This window comes from Mercenaria mercenaria, unplaced genomic scaffold (genome assembly GCF_021730395.1).
Source record: "Mercenaria mercenaria strain notata unplaced genomic scaffold, MADL_Memer_1 contig_3013, whole genome shotgun sequence".
Lineage (NCBI taxonomy): Eukaryota > Metazoa > Mollusca > Bivalvia > Venerida > Veneridae > Mercenaria > Mercenaria mercenaria.
Genome location: NW_026461114.1, coordinates 46,366 through 63,719, shown reverse-complemented (window position 1 = coordinate 63,719; position 17,354 = coordinate 46,366). Strand labels below are relative to the sequence as shown.

At 33.9% G+C, this 17,354-nt stretch overlaps 2 protein-coding genes across 2 annotated transcripts; one reads left to right on the top strand and one right to left on the bottom strand.

Annotated features, from left to right (window-relative positions):
- Nucleotides 1–167: 167 nt before the first annotated feature.
- Nucleotides 168–8,212, bottom strand: LOC128552666 (uncharacterized). Its single transcript, XM_053533710.1, has 6 exons — nucleotides 8,205–8,212; nucleotides 7,924–7,984; nucleotides 7,441–7,590; nucleotides 6,911–7,000; nucleotides 5,671–5,854; nucleotides 168–407 (listed from the first exon to the last, which is right to left on the bottom strand). The coding sequence occupies exons 1-6, from the start codon at nucleotides 8,210–8,212 to the stop codon at nucleotides 322–324; spliced, it is 579 nt and encodes a 192-aa protein (XP_053389685.1). The 3' UTR covers nucleotides 168–321.
- Nucleotides 8,213–9,910: 1,698 nt separating this feature from the next.
- On the top strand, nucleotides 9,911–16,689 carry LOC128552665 (uncharacterized). The gene is made up of 5 exons (XM_053533709.1): nucleotides 9,911–9,958; nucleotides 12,312–12,463; nucleotides 13,466–13,621; nucleotides 16,394–16,443; nucleotides 16,654–16,689. Exons 1-5 carry the CDS (start codon nucleotides 9,915–9,917, stop codon nucleotides 16,687–16,689), a joined length of 438 nt encoding a protein of 145 aa, XP_053389684.1. The 5' UTR covers nucleotides 9,911–9,914.
- The last annotated feature ends 665 nt before the right edge of the window (nucleotides 16,690–17,354 follow it).

Sequence of the window (17,354 nt, the reverse complement as noted above, 5' to 3'; positions counted from 1 at the left end):
CAATTTAGACATACGAGTAATACATCTTTTAAAGTTAGAGGAGGTACTTTTCCTTTGTAGTCATAAAACTAGCCACCCAATGCAGTCTATTATTTAACGAATGAGATAACTTTATTAAGACTAGTACAGTGGTTTTCATTTCTGATTAAATATTCTATATGTTAAAATAGTTAATACACATGCATTATTAAATTTAGAGAAACATTCATTTCAAAACAATATCACAACAATTCATCCTAGGTATTATCTGTCAGGTGAGCAAAAGTAACATAAAAATCAGAGATAGATAGTCTTTATTCTTCTGTTTAAGATAGGCATATCTCAACCAAGCATATTTGCAGCTCCAACTTTTTGGTATCCTTTGTCTATCTCTACTTTACAACTTCCACAAATTAGAGCGCAAGGTTCTGAAAGAAAGTTACGAAATGTCAGTAAGCATATGCTATTTATATATACATAATAGTTTTTTTGCGCTTTATTTATTATGCAGGGATTCACCTTCGAATAATTTTAGGGATTTACTTGGTAGCGATAATTTGTATCCACACTATCCTGTAGTTTTGGATCATGGTCTAAACAGTTCCAAGGTGGTTCCCCTCGATATTTCTTCCTTTGTTTTGTCCATTGCTATACTTTGTCCACACACACACACACACACACACACACACACACACACACAGACGCACACGCACGCACATATAACACTTAAACGTTCATACATACATTGCAATGGCGTGTCAAACGTTGCTTATATAATTTATTTTATTATTATTATATATCTGTATATCTGTTATATACAATAACCATAGCATATTTTAGAATATAAATGACACGACACTGAATAACAATAACAAGCATACAATAATAATAACATGCATATGTAATTTAGCAACGTTTGACATGCCATACACTGCCATAGAGTTTCGTTTCGGAGGCATTTTTAGGGTTGTTTTAATATGACATCACTGACTTGTTATGTTAAAACATTTATGCTGTAGACAATAATTCGGGTACGGGTGTGACCCTCATCGATGTGGGTTTGAGCCTCGCTCGGGGTGTTGAATTCTTCATGTGAGGAAGCCATCCAGCTGGCTTACGGAAGGTCGGTGGTTCTACCCACGTGCCCGCTCGTGATGAAATAATGCACGGAGGGGCACCTGTAGACCTTGAGCTGACAATAACCCCCTATCCCCCCCCCTCTAGGGATATTTCTACGCTATGATTTTCTTAAAGCATATAACATGAGCTATCATTCCAGAAATTCTGCCATCTGGCAGTCGGGTTCTTTTTACGTTACAGCCTACTTTATACGTTACCATTAATAATTTCTAGAAAATACTGACTGGCACTACAGTTACCCATAAATGGTTTACTAGCTACACAATATATCAATATATAAAGACAGAATATACAGATCTATATCTTGAAGGTAAAATTGACACTTATAGGCATGTGCTTTACGTTATCAAATGTACGTTACCAAAAATTGTGACAAAAATAGAAAATATAACTATGTGATTTTATATTTTATTTGAAATGTCTATGTCAAAAGTGTTATAAAAAGAGGCTGTGGTTATAACAGATAAGAGTTTGACATAATTTTATCGATTGTGAAATATTTCTAATTATTACGAAAAATAAGCGATAAAGTATAGTAAAGAAGATAAGATGATATATAATATTGACAATATGAGTTTCAAATTTATAAAAATTATTTGTTTTACAAAAGTCGAAAAATATTTGGGATATGGTAAAATATTTTGTTAAAACAGATATGTAACATGTACAAATTCCATAAATATGTATTATATATTTTAAAACGTATAAAGTTATCACAAATTATAAATCTATGTAACGAAAATTACTAATTACATAAATTATATATAGTTTTCTTTAAACAAGATTAATGAGCGTGAAATGAAACTGATTTCATTGAGTGGAAAATGAAATGAATTGAAGTAGAGTGAAATAAATAGATAGATAAATAAATAAATTACATATGTGTGAAATGATTTGCAGAGAGTGAGTGCTCAAACTTGTTTCATATATATGGCAAATTGGAATTATTCAATCAATGATAATGCTACAATCCAGCATATGTTAAAAACGTCAGTAGATGCAAGTAATGAAGTTAGCCAGAAATATACTATAGTGACTCGGCTGTTGCTAAGAAGGCATATTCTTTAGTTCTGCAGTCTAGAGATGGACTTGGTAACATAATTGTTAGAATGGGTGTATTTCACACAATCTGCTCCATATTTGGGCCTGTAGGAAAATTAACGAAGGACAATGGTCTTGTAGAACTTTCAATAGAATAAGGAATTTGTTCTAGTGGTTCACTTGATGAAGTATTACCAGGTAAACGCTACAACCGTACCATAAATGTAGACAGGACTGTAATGGAAGTTCTTGAGCGTTTGCTTCTATGCAAGTTTGAAGAGATAGAACCCCGCAAGAAAAGCATTTAAGAAGGCACTAATATTACAGAAACAGACTGAAAGTTCATGCAAAGAAAAAGTGTTTGAAATAAAAAGAGAATTTCAACAGACGTGAGCAGTTCAAATCAGAAAGGGTGAAAGTGGCAAAACTGCTCAATTTTGGTTAATGTATGTAGACATAATTCACGTGATATTGTTGCTCTTCAAAACAACACAGATTTATGCTTTCGATTTACATATATCATCTCTGTACAAACTGTGCTCTTTGTTCTTCGCATTTGACCGCAATAATTATGCCCGCTACCTCCTCGTTTATCTGTTAACATTGCTGAATATTGATCCAGGTGCAGAAGAGCTAAGCTGAAGTAATGGTTTTAGTGTATCTGGGTCTTCTGTACCGGCACTGAGAAATGCAGTAGATTTTACTACAGATCAGACAATTAACAGACATGCAAAGTCTGTGGTTGGCATACTTGGTTTCAGTAGAAACTATGCTGCATATTTCCATTGGTGCATGACCCGTCATTACAGCGCCAGGTATGTTGAAGCAACACTTCAGAATGCAGACGTACATAGAGAAGACATGTCAGACCACAAAGAAGAATAACTTGTTCAGATAGGTTTGAGTGAAGAAGTTAACAGGATTATGATGGCATAGAATCCTTCACGAACCCATTCCAGGCCGAAAAAATAAAACAACAAAAATAAAATTTACTGCGTGTGGTCTGGTATTCATGCGAAAGCAGAAGTCGCTCATGACCTTAAGGCAACTGAAATAGGTGAAAAAACAATGGATGTATTATCAAAAGAAGATTGATTGAAAAATCAGTGCCTTTCCAAGACCCCATTAAGAGAAGATAAGTTAATATATTTGCCACAGCTGAAGTTAAAAGGAAAGAAACCAGTTCTCAAAACAAAATACTACAGATAAGAGCAGAATGAAACATGTATGAACAATTGGTACTTTTAGCTGTTCAGCACAACATAGATCTAAAATTGACACTTTCTTTTCCTTTAGGACCTGTCACCTGGCCGTTATAGCTACTGCGACTGGAATGCCAATGAAAACAGACAAGTCAAAAATACTTCACTATGTAGAGGCTGCAGCCATCAAAAAAGATGACATTGTTTTGTTGATTGACAGTAACGCCCTGCTTCAAAGCTTAGTAACCATCCCTGCAACATTCCAAGACGTAGCCGAAGCTGTGTTCATTTAACTACCTACTCGTGTCGATTTTGTAACTGACACTTAGAGTCATCAGTCGATCAAATCATATCAGCGTGGAAGACGTGAATCTGCTCCAAATTCTTACGTGTCAGGAGTAAAGACCAAAGTACCATGTGACTGAAATGCATTCATGTCAGATAGTGAAAACAATATCTTCAAAAAAACGAAATACTGTTTTATTTTACACTGGAACAGGCAATAAGAGACGCCATATAAATGCTCACAACATCTTGATAAGCAAAGGAGAAAGAATCTGCTCAATTTTACCTGCAATACTCTGTCTGACTGAATGAAACAACCAGTGATTTTGTTCGCACAGGGAAAGTTACACCCTCAAATTAGTAGGGGGAAAAACCAGGTGTATGTTGCAACATTAGCAGAAGTAGTTCATACAGATCACTGATCAGATGGACTGAAGAATACAATAACATCAATAAACTTATATATTACATGTTTCTTGCAAAGTATCAAGTACGTGCTGGCAATGTCCCAAGTACATATAATGGTATGGACATGAGTCTAGCTGAAATTGTGACACATCGGCACATGTGACTGATGACTCTGATGATGACTATGAAGAAGTAGAGATGACCAATATAATTGACAACATATACGAAACAGACAGTGATTATGATGACTTAGATGCCTGAACCCCGCAACTTAGTTGTTTCTCAATTTTGCTTTATGTGAATTTATCTGGTTAAACAGATAAGCGGTTATAAGCGTGTATTTTTCAGTTACTAAAATACACATTAAGTAACGTATCATAACGTAGGTTACAATGTCAGTGCTGTGCTATATGCATTTTACACTGAACTTGATAAGATACTTGCATTATCTAAGTTTGAAATAATTATAAGGATTACATACACAATCTATTGACTGAGAAATGAAAATCTATATATCGTAACTTATAGTAACGTATATAATAATGGTAACGTACGTGTTCTTAAAACTGTTGAACAATTAATTTTTAAATAATGTATTGTGTTTCTGAAAATACTATACTTTAGACATATCTGATATTTTCTGACAATTAAACCTATTGAAGTAACTGATACGAGTATTTTTTAGAAATTATAATGGTAACGTAAATTACAAAATGAATTGATCAATTTAGAGAACAAAACTAGGCGGGAACATTGACAACAGCATATTCTGCATATCACTGAACTCACTTGCTAATGATTCTGGTTGTTTCTACCATATAAATTACCACATTCCAGTTCTATCATTTATTAAATAACTGTTAAGGTAACGTAAATAACAGGCTGTAACTCATAGAGAACCCGTTTGCCAGATGGCAGAATTCAGAAATATGATCTACATACAAGGGACTTCAAAACTAATGGGGTCTACAAAAATCCCTAGAGGGGGGGAGGGTTTCACATTCCAGCTCTAGGTCTACTGGGGTCTTCCTCCACCATCAATGCTGGAAAGTCGCTATATGACCTATGAATGCGACGTTAAACTCAACAAAACAAAACGGGTGTTACTAGTCCGTTGTCTGATCAGTTTATACCAAAATTCATTATATAATAGGGTTATTCTAAAAATAAATTTAACTGGGTCGCTTGGGTGGATTTTGCGCAGGATCACAAGAGGCGTATACATTCCTGATCAAGCTACAGTTAAAACGACTCCATATCATATACTGTTGCCTATTGTTTGCTTTCATGTTTGGTGCCAAAAGTGGTTATAAACTCTGAAACACAGAACTTTTTATTTATCGGGTACTGAATTTTAATGAATGTAGTAATACGGAATATAATTTTCATCTAGTGTGAAACGGATTTTGAATTCTTTGATCTTCTTGTCCGAGCGTATCTTTAACATAGGTATACAATATAAAAAGAGGTATGAGACTACGATTCTGACTGGTTATTAGTAAAGAAATGTTTAATAAATGGACTAATCTCATCTGCGGCTACAAATGCAAATGTTTTTCTGGTGGGAATGGCTGTTTTAATCTAAAAAACTGAAACTTGTTGTTATTGCCCCTACCTGGTTCATCCTCTCCCCTTTTGGCCAGTTTGTTGTCATGTTCAGGCGTAAGATCCATCCATAATGTATTGTAGTCTGCACAGAAGTCACCAATGTTAGAACCAGCTCTCAAACGGATTTCGTCATGGCTAAGAATTTTATTTTGCACTTCTGATGTGTACGCCAATGTCAAGTCTGTTTTCCCCTGAAAGAGACGTATGCCTAGCTGATTTTTGTTTTGACACTTTTCTGATTCTAAATGGTTAAATGATATATAAAACCTATGTACATTGCTAGGGTTTCAAACGACATAGTTTAAGATTTGTATATCAAAATGTTCTCCCTGTTGTCGATCATTCAGCTTTAAGTAACCGTCCTATCTTAGAGCTATGTGTTCCAGTGAATTGGGGCATCTTACGAGCTAACTGTCCCAATGGATTGGGATATCTTACATGCTTTGCGTTTTAGTAAAATGGAGCGTCTTACAGACTATGTGTTCTAGTAGATTTGGGCATTTTACAAGCTATTGTTTCTAGTAGACTGGGGCATAGTGAAATAGAGAGCCGATATAGAACAACATTGCTTTTGTGAGTTTCGATGTCTAAATACTGCTTTTATTATCTACTTAACGTCTAAAGTGTCTAAAAGTGTTATTGTAAGCAGTTCGAGGGTAACTGTTTAGGCAGTGGGGATAGATTTTTCTTGCATATTGCTAACCTACAAAAATTCTCTGAAATAGAAAATAATTGTTCTCTTTTATATAGTAGTGAAAGCATTAACGCATTCATTTATAAATGACGTAACAGTAACGTAATGAATTACGTCAGTCGCAGTACGAGGGTCATTTTAGTTAAGACAACTTTTTCCAACACCGTTGAAAACGAACGAAACTTCTATCAGGCATGCAAAAAATATAGTTCCTTCATGGCCCAGTTTGACAATCGAAATTATCAATTCAATAAAGTCTTGTTTTCTATGTCTTCCAGATGAACATCATCAGTTTTTTTTATCTTTGATAAATAACATCATGTATTAAGTATCAAAAATTTTAAATCAATTTGATTTCGTGTGTTAAGTAAAGTTGTATTTTTCCAAACTACCTAACATTCCTATTACAAGTCTAACGCTTTAAATAGCTTTCTCTACATATTTTACGGATTACACGAGTGTTATGGATATTTATTACAAAAAATCTCTTCTAGCAACATATTAAAACCAGATATTTTTGCAGGCATGACAACAAATATACTATTTAACTTACCAGTTTGTATATGCTAGGAGTAGCAATTGGTATTGGTGCGTAGGTAAGGAGACATATTCCATGTTCAATATCCTTAAACACTACATATTTCTGTAAAATAAGACGCAATATGTTCATGCCAATTTTGAACAACACTTTGCAACAACCGATATGTGTATATTTTAGAATATATTAGTAGGAGTAATTTAATAGCACCGGTTAACATGTTTATTCGTATAGTATACGGTTTGTTTAGTACCAGAACACTTGGATCCAATGAAATACGCTCATGACTAAAGTTTCAATTTAAAAACAATTTACTTAAAGCTGCCTAGAGAAAAAATACTGTAACTAGAAACATAATGGAATTATATATGTTATTAATTGGCTTAATATTCTAATCGTGTGATGAATTAGTATAAAATTATCCAGTGGCAAAACCACCACTTGCGAGACATTATTCTGTTTTCATTCTTTATCACTTTGATGAAGGTTTCTCTTCTTCCTTCAGATACCATTATAATCATTTGGTAAAGAAGGACCAGACATACCGTATTGAAATCATGGAAGTTGACAGTGGGAACAAGGTAGTGAAGAGCAGGTGTTTGGCTGACTGTTATGGCCACTGTATTCTCCTCTACGTCATGCACAATGTCCTGTGCTATATCCGCTCCATCGTATTGTTTGATAAGACGATGGGTCTGAAAATTCGTTGGTATCATAATGCAATTATTAATATAGAATGTAAAGATGTATCTATAAAAAACTATTCTATATTTTAACAGGGCTAAAAATTAATCTGAAACTTTAGTAGGCAAGGGAATGAGTATTTAGATATCAATTTAACATTTACTCCTCATATTGACCTCAATGAAAGTCAATAATAGTATAATTATAAAAGTATGGCAACTTGCTCCCGATATATTGTTGATCCTGGCCGAGAATCAAATTCGCGATCTCTATATCCAGAGTATTGTTCTTCTCGTACCTAGTAATCTAGAAAGGTTAGCATAATAAGTCGTCATTAAACTTACCTCGAGTGCCCAAGATGCGGTCAAGGCAAAAATTGCTATAAGCTGTGTGATGCAATGTACCCTGAAATGATATACATATCATATAATCATTTGTTTTTAGGTTAGTTAAAACGAATTTGAATTAACCAGTCTGAAACATAAAAGCTATATCAATTAAATGATGATGATGATGATGACGGCGATGATAAATAAAAATAATAATTATACCTCATAATATGTATGATAACAGAACTATGCAAAGAGACACAATGAAACGTATTTGTGATAATTCCCTTTTATACCTGAACATATTCCTATCCTGTTTTCTCCACTTTAGTTACATACGTAGTCAGTACAAGCAAGTACGTACCAGAACGGCACATTGGCCGTAAACAACAGGTGTCTCGTGACAGGAGTCACGTAGTTCGACAATGTTCAAAACATTCTATTTATGATATGGCGAAGGATGAACAGATAAATTGCGTATTAAGATATGAACTTGAAACAACAAGCAAAATTGTCTTTAATTGGAATAAAACTGAACCTATTGGAAAATCGTTTTGAAACATAGTTTACAATCATGCATAATACTAGTAATAGCAGACTCGGTTTGACTGTGTGTTTTTTTTTTTTTTGTTGTTGTTGTTTTTTTTCAAGGGAAGCAATAAAAGAGCAACATCTCTCATACTCAGTAACACAGAATAATATATATGGATGATTGATTTAGAACTTCCAGTAAATAAAATTTTATTCCTACATATTGGTCTGTTGATCATTCACGTTAGAATAGGAAATAATTGAAGAGATTATTTCATTAAAGAGCTTTATGTAATTTACACCATACCTAGGGTTCTTTCATTCCTCTTAAAAGTTAATAAACGCTAAATAAGTTGCAATTTCGGTATGCAGGTATGCAGGTAGGTCTTTACAGCTGAAGACGTTCACTTTGTAAAAGTGTTAGAGAGTGCAAAATGTATGCTTTGAAGGCCAACTTGTTTGTCAATGATTATAAGGACACCTTCTATGACATCTTATCACGGCCAAATTTAGTGATCAGATCATCCTGGTTGTGTGAAAAATGCAGTTGACACAAGCTCTAGTGATAACAGTCGGCCAACAGACTGAATAGACTGAAATCAAGTCAGTGCAACCGTCACTAACATTATTAAGCCTACAGTAGGATTCAGCGGCTCTACAGGTAATAATCCTATATTATATACAATTTTAGACAACTTTCTGGGCTAAGCAGAAACATTTCTAATAAAGCTTAGTACTCTCGTTTGGTAATATGATGATATATGATAGATATTGCTGAAATTCATGTAAAAATAATCCATGTTTTATTGTTATTAGAGAAATATTACGAATCGGTTGTACGCTGCGCACAATAAGTCACTTGGGCTACAGTTATAGAATGGCAAATAAATATCATTTTTTTATATCTGTTAGCAAACATTGTTGACAAAATTTATGATTCGTAACTAAATATTGAATTATAATTTTATTCATCATTAATAAAATAAACTACTAAATTGCATTAGTTACATTCCTAAATACATTTATATAAGCTCAGTGTATTTTATATCAAGATATAATAGGTATTGTAGTGTTAACACATCACAATAATAATTATATTCTTCTAGCAGAAGCATGAACTAGTTGTTATATCAATTTATACAGCCGGTTTGCAATATCACAAGTTACTTTAAACTAATACGGTTCGCAAAGCTGTTAAGAAACACCTCTAAAGATTCCAGTATTTATATATAGTAAACGTCAGTACAAAAACATTACCGTAATATTATATGTAATATTTTGAAAGGCTACTGATATGCAAATTATCACATGAATAATGTTAATAACAAAATGTAGTCCTAGATTTATAAATTGAATGGATTTTTACCGGTGCTTTTTTACAGCTATCTTTGCGAAACTGTTCGGTTTTTTCTCTATTTGCGGTTGGCAAAATAAACGAAAGTGAAATAATCTGACTTCCTCTTTTCAGGTTCGAAATGGTGTATATCCATATAACAGTTTTCCTTCTTGTGACAAGCCAGTATGTTAAGTAACATGTTATCGTCAATTATTATTTACTTGTGAGCTGATTTTATTAAGCGGCGAAAGTTATATTTGCATTCTATGGTGGCATATTTCTACCACGAGATAGCTAGGTAGCTATCACGATAATTTGTAAACTTTCCAGGAAATGTACGCATTTTTTTCTGAAACATTTCAGCAATAAATAATATTTTCTAGATATTTTTATTCATTTCCTGAAAATGTTTTAGCGCAAAATTTCGTGTTAATTCCTGGAACTGCCACGAGATGCTCGGTAACTATCACGATAATATTTTAAACTTTCTCGATAATTTTGCTTTTAATTTCCAAGAAACTTTAGGCTATTGCGATAAACTTGTCAGAAAAGTTCGAAATATCGAGATATTTTCTGAAAGTATTGAGAAAGGTAATGTAGCTAATAAATGGCAGTTGTGGGCATTTACACAAGAAGAAAGGAGAAAATAATGTAAATTATCGCAATAATATTTTCAGGAAACCTTCCACTACTGAGATATTTTTTTCAGAAAACTTCGCTTTATCAAGATAATTTTTTGAAGTATCGCGATAACTACCTAGCTCTCTCATGGCAGAAATATGCCCCCATAGCATTCAATATGTTTTTGTTTAAATTTTAACAGTTTTATTTTTAATTTTTGACTTATTAGTCCAGTTAACACGTTATGTATATAGACTGGTCATATTGTACAGACTATGGACCGGCGATTTAATAAAGGAGTCATGTAATAAGCTAAACTACTGTATATTGTTTTTCGACTAAGAAGGAATCCGTGACCTGGACTGACCCATGCCATGTGACTGATGTTTGCAAATCTATGGTGGCATATTTCTGCCACGAGATAGCTAGTTATCTATTGCGATAATTAAAAGAATTAACGTGATAAAGCGAAGTTTTCTGAAAAAGATTTTTTCAATAGTCGAAAGTTTTCTGTAAATATTATTGCGGTAATTTACATTATTATCTCGATACTTTTTGCGTAAGTGCCCATAACTGCCATTTATTAGCTAGAAAAAGAAATCTTGATATTTCTAACTTCTGAAAATTTTCCTGAAATTATTTTTGACCATATTATCTCGAATTTTTTTTTTTTTTTTTTTTTTTTTTTTTTGCATTTCGTGCCCAGAGCTGCCATATTAATATCCATAAATAGCACCCTACTGAATCGATTGAAGACTGTTGTACCTCAGTAATTTAACACTGAGCTTACCACCGTCATGCAGTAGATACTGTAACTGACTGATATCATCGTGTTATATTTATAGCTATCTTACGGTGGCACATTTCTGCAACGAGATAGCTAGGTAGCTATCCCGATAATTTTTAAACTTTCCAGAAAATGTGTGCTTTTTTTTGTGAACACATTTCAGCAATAAATAATATTTTCTAGATAGTTTTATTTATTTCCTGCAAAAGTTTTAGCGCAAAATTTCGCCTTAATGCTTGGAACTGCCACGAGATGCTCGGTAACTATCACGATAATATTTTAAAATTTCCAGTAAAGTTGTGCATTTTGCTAAAACCATTATCGCAATAAATTATTTTTTTCTCGATATGCTTTTTATTTCCAGGAAACCTAATGCTATTGTGATAAACTTTTCAGAAAAGTTCGAAATATCAAGATAATTTCTGAAAGTATCGAGAAAGCTTATCTAGCTAATAAATGGCAATCTTTTTAAGAAACTTTGCTTAATCAAGATTTTTTTTTAAAAATATCGCGATAGCTACCTAGCTATGTCGTGGCAGAAATATGCCACCATACTATCTTGCAGTAACGGAATTTTTGCGCTTAAAAGTTTTCAGAAAACAATAAAAAATATCTGGAAAAAAAATTATTGCGATAATATACTGGAAAGTTTAGAATATTATCGTGATAGCTACTAAGCATGTCATGGCAGTTTCGAGTATTAACGCGAAATTGTTTGCTAAAATATTTTCACAAAATATTATTTATTGCGGATTTATTTTTTTCAGAAAAAAAAATGCGCGCACACATTGCCTGGAAAGTTTACATTATTATCTGTTTATATACCAACATATATCAATTTATAGAATCTGCGTATCAAGTTAATAAGGGTGTGGATAGCTGATCGATTAAAGTCTTCTAGGTAGAGAAGTGTCTTCCAGACTCGTCTTAAGATAAACGAAACAAAATTGAACCGCCACGAAACCTTTGTGTAAAATTAAAAGTATTCAAGTGCGATGTTTAGTTTTGCTATTTGAAAAGTGTTAGATAGATGATAGAATAACACAAATGATATGAAAACCTCATAAACTTCTTGTCTTATTACAATTTGCCGACCATCTTTTTTAAAGATATTTCTTGTTTTAATAGATTTTGGCTTGCAAAATGTTTTGACCCGCCATTAAATATGAATGAGTTTAACCATGAACTCGAAGCTGAATTCGCCGCTATGGATACTGATAAAGACAACGTCATCAGTGAACGAGAAATGGAAACATCTGTGCTAAAGCAAGACTATAACAGTATGAACATTGCATACTTGTTTTGTAAACAGTGAAAATAGCATTCTTTCACTTGATATTCGTATTATCAGGTCGGAGTGCTTGGCATTTAATGTAATATCAAACTTAACTATGCACAATCTAATTCTATGGGCAGATATTCGAAACTTTCGTACAGCAGACTGGAGCTGCTTAAAATTCAACCACCAGATGAGATGTCAGTTGCACAATTTGACTTTATTTGCTGATGTAAAATATCAAATTTAAGCAATAGATAAATATTGTGATTAGTAAGACCTTTCAATATTTGTAAAATTCATGCTGAAATAGTAAGATATACTATGACATTTTTGTCGAGCCCGCTTGTGCAAGCGAAGACATAGTTGTTCAAATGGCTGTTCGGTGTATTTGCGTGCGTGCGTCAGTGCGTGCGTGCGTGCGTTCGTCCGTCCGTCCGAATTTTTTGTCCGGACCATAACATTGATATGCATGAAGCAATCTTTTTATATTTTTTGCATGAATTTTAACCTCAATGAGACGGAGTCTCTTGCCCGGCCAATAACTTTGACATGTATTGAGGAATCTTGTTTATATTTGACATAAATGTTTAATAAGACGGACTCTATCTCAAAGGTCAAAGGACATAGTTAGGGCTCAAAGGGTGGGCTCGACATGTTGCCTGTGGGCAACTTGTTTATGTTAGTGGTCAAGATCATGCGTATAAACTATTACTGTGACTCACTGCAGACCTGGAGCGCCTGAATGAATTACAGACTCCGGTATATTCCGGATTCAAGTAACTTAATTGAAAAGTATCTTTAATGTATATATTTTGAACCCATGGTGATACTAACCCTAACCTTAAGTCAGTATATTATTCATATTACACACTAAATGCGTGCGGACATGCTATAATTTGCTTATTTTTGCCGTGCTCTAACTGATAATCACTTCTGGCCTTGCGCAGAAGACCGCTCCAGGTCTGCACTGAGCAACACTGATATAGAATATTTGCCATTTCAGATGACGGATGTATAACATTCGTAGAATTTATGAAGAATCGTATTCACGATACTCTCATGTTTTCTTGGGCACTTTTCAATCATTTGGACCATAATGATGATGACTGTCTTGAGTCCTGGGACCAGATTCAAGAGTTCGACGAAATTGACATAAATCGTACGTATGCTGCTACTTGCTTATAATTAGAAAACTGACACAACTGAGTTAGATACATAAATATCTAAAGCTTTAATGTTTGAATAGCCATCGTCTGCAATGTCAAAGCATTTAAAACATTAAACAAATCTATATATTTTGAAATGTTTATGTTATGAGGTATGTCTATAACTTTAAGTAATAACTTGAATAGGAGACAATGCACTTGTAAGTACCGATTACCAATAATGAAACATTAATATTGCAGATACTACAATTATATACTGGAATTACATGAAACATGGAAAATGTTTGTCATGAAACAGTCTAGGTCCGATTTCAAACTGAGTCATCTTGGATAATAACAATTTGCTCTCTTAATGATATCTAGGTCAAGTTCGAAACTTGGTACAAAATGTATCTGGGTTAAAAATGTAGGTACATAACTTAAATTGTAGAAAATATTATCATTACTCAAGAACCAATACTTTCCTGCAGATTAAGTAACCTGAAATCTGGTCAGGATGTTTTTATGTAATCAATGGCAACTGCTGGAAAGGGTTCAGCGGCATAACATCTATGTCCTACGGTCAAATCAGAGGACAGGTCTGATTAGCTAACTAGAATGATGAAACTTTTCCTGAACATATAGTTTAACATAAAACACATTCGTTGATACAGCGTATATTACATATAACTCATGCCAAATGGTCAGGTTCGCAAATGGAGATCGTGACCCTTGTGTGTTTGTTTATGTCTGTTTCAGTTCGAAAGTTCTGCATTGGTGTCCAAATAATTCTGTTACCATTTTAGATAGTTGGCATTTTTATCATTTGTTGGTAAAGTTTTATTACTATACACCAAAATAACAGGGATAAAATAAAAATTGTATGGCTAAAATTACGGGAAAATATTTGACGTCGTTTAAGAGAAAATGATGTCATTTGACGTTATTTGCTATTCAAGATGGCGTCGTCAACTAGTTTTGGCAGTGAAGTTGTTAAATTGTATAATGCAAGAAAATGGTTATCAAAGATGCAAATAAAACGAATTGTTAACCGCTTTGAGAAGAGAGCCTCGGATACAGATGGGCGGCATTCGAATCCTGGACGACCCAAGTCTGTGAGGAGCGCAGAAAATATTGCTGATGTCTGTGGTGGCATATTTCTGCCACGAGATAGCTAGTTAGCTATCACGATAATTTGTAAACTTTCCAGGAAATGTGTGCATCTTTTCTGAAAACATTTCAGCACTAAATAATATTTTCTAGATATCTTTTTTCTTTTCTTGAAAATGTTTTATCGCAAAAGTTCGCGTTAATGCTTGGAACTGCCACGAGATGCTCGGTAACTATCACGATAATATTTTAAACATTCCAACAAAGTTGTGCATTTTTCTGAAAAAATTATCGCAATAAATTATCTTTTCTCGATATGCTTTTCATTTCCAGGAAACTTTAGGCTATTGTGATAAACTTGTCAGAAAAATTCGAAATATCGAGATATTTTCTGAAAGTATTGAGAAAGGTTATCTAGCTAATAAATGGCAATTGTGGGCATTTACACAAGAAGTATGGAGAAAATAATGTAAATTATCGCAATAATATTTTCAGGAAACCTTCCACTATTGAGATATTGTTTTCAGAAAACTTCGCTTTATCAAGATACCTAGCTATCCCGTGGCAGAAATATGCCACCATAGATGTCCAAAGTGTAATTTCTTAAACTCCACAGAGGTCTGTACAGAATCGTCTGGATGACATTACAAACACTGTGAGTCGCTCAAGTGCGCATAAAATATTATAGATGATATTGAGAGTCGTTTACATTTTGCTCACTGGGTGAAATACAATCCTAATGTCGTTGACATGCTATGGTTCTCATTTTTATCTAAAGTTTGCATTAAACAAGACAAACTGTCATCATTGGGGTTGTGAGAAACCAGACTTGAAAAATCATTGCATAGTGACAAAGTAACAGTTTTGGTAGCATTAAGCACCCAAGGCATAATTGGGCCATTTGTCTTTCAAGATGAGGACGGTGAGGTTGAAACCATAAACAGTGAGCGATACCTAAATATTCTCAAACGCAAGTTTATGCCAGCATTACGCCAGAAAGGTTTAATATTTCTGAGATGTTGTTTCAAAAAGATGGCGAGATAACCCATACCTCGGTAGATTTTCTTAACAGACTGCAGAAGACATTTAAAGACAAGATTGTTTCTCTTAAGACAAATTACGCATGGCCACCACTCTCACTTGACTTGACCTCGTTGGACTTGTGGGGATATTTGAAGCAGAGAGTGTACAAGCATTCTCCAGGTCCTGCACAAAAACTTAAGTTGAACATTATAAGGGAAATCAGGCGCATAAACAAAATTTTAAAAAGACTTTGCGACGTCCTTGTCATTAACAAAATGAACGTCATATGGAACATGTGCTGAAATAGACCTACATGGTATTTTCAGTATTTGTAATATAGTCTGTAGTAATATGCACACCAAATAAACTTTATTATATATACAATGTTGTCATATAACTTTTATTTAAGGTGTTTACACCAAATAAGAATTATAAGAGTTTGAAATGATAACAGATATTCTGGGACACCCTTTACGTTTTTATCATGTTTGTTTTATGATACAGCGTATCATGTCATATAATGCAGGTGAGCAACCGAAGATCGTGGCCCTTGTTTGTTTGTTTACGTCTTTTTCCGTTTGAAAGTTTTGTAATCCTATATATTTTTATCATGTTTGTTTTATGATTCATGGTCTACTTCTGTATACTTACAGCGAAAGACTCGGTGGTTACAGTGGCGGAATTGGAAGTGTACTATGATAAGGTATGGTTTATTCATATGTTTCGACAAATAATTAATTGTATTTCTATTTTATAAGAAAATTCTGACAGAACGGCATTGACTTTCAATTTTCAACGTAATAATAGCAGCATTAACAAAGTGTTTACTTACTCTCTTACGTACTCTTTTATTGTTCGTCAGCAACTTTTATGCTACAAACGTTTACGTGTGTGTTTTTTCTGTTTGTTACAGCTGTACAAAAAGATGGGATTTCCAATGAAGCCTTGACTTTTACATATATAAATGCTTCTTATGAATAAATTATCAGATCTAGAAACGTGTACCTTTTCTTTTGACCTCGTGACACAATTTTTTTATACAGATGTTCAAATATACTTTCACATGAATATCGTGACCACGCGACTTTAAGTGTTATATCATATACGCCGTTGTCACCTACGATGCCCCAAAAACTACAAGGAAAATCGTAGACTAATTCATCGCACAGCGCCCGGGTCAGATGTGAATTAGGCAAAAACCTCAATCAAAAAGGTGGAGGTATAAAGAGGTCTGACGCATGTCATTGGGTCTAATTTCATATTATGCTCGAATCCGGTCAGAAAGTCCCTAGGTCAGAGTCCGGTTATATTACCGAAATGTGAAATTTTCCATGCAGTCAACTAGTCACGGGTATTTTAAGCTCTCATAAACGTTATAACATGTTTGGTACCAAAGTCAACTCCTCCAGACCTACAGTAAAATGTAAAGCAGGTTTATACCTACACACTCATGCCATGTGTATTACCTGCACAGTGTTCTGTTTGGACAATCGCGTTCAGATCAAGATGCTCGGAGTCGTGATGATGAAAGTCAAAACTATAATGATGAAAACACGAGATATGGACGTTCAAAGTCGACAACCGAAACTATGATGGTGGGAATACGAAACTGTA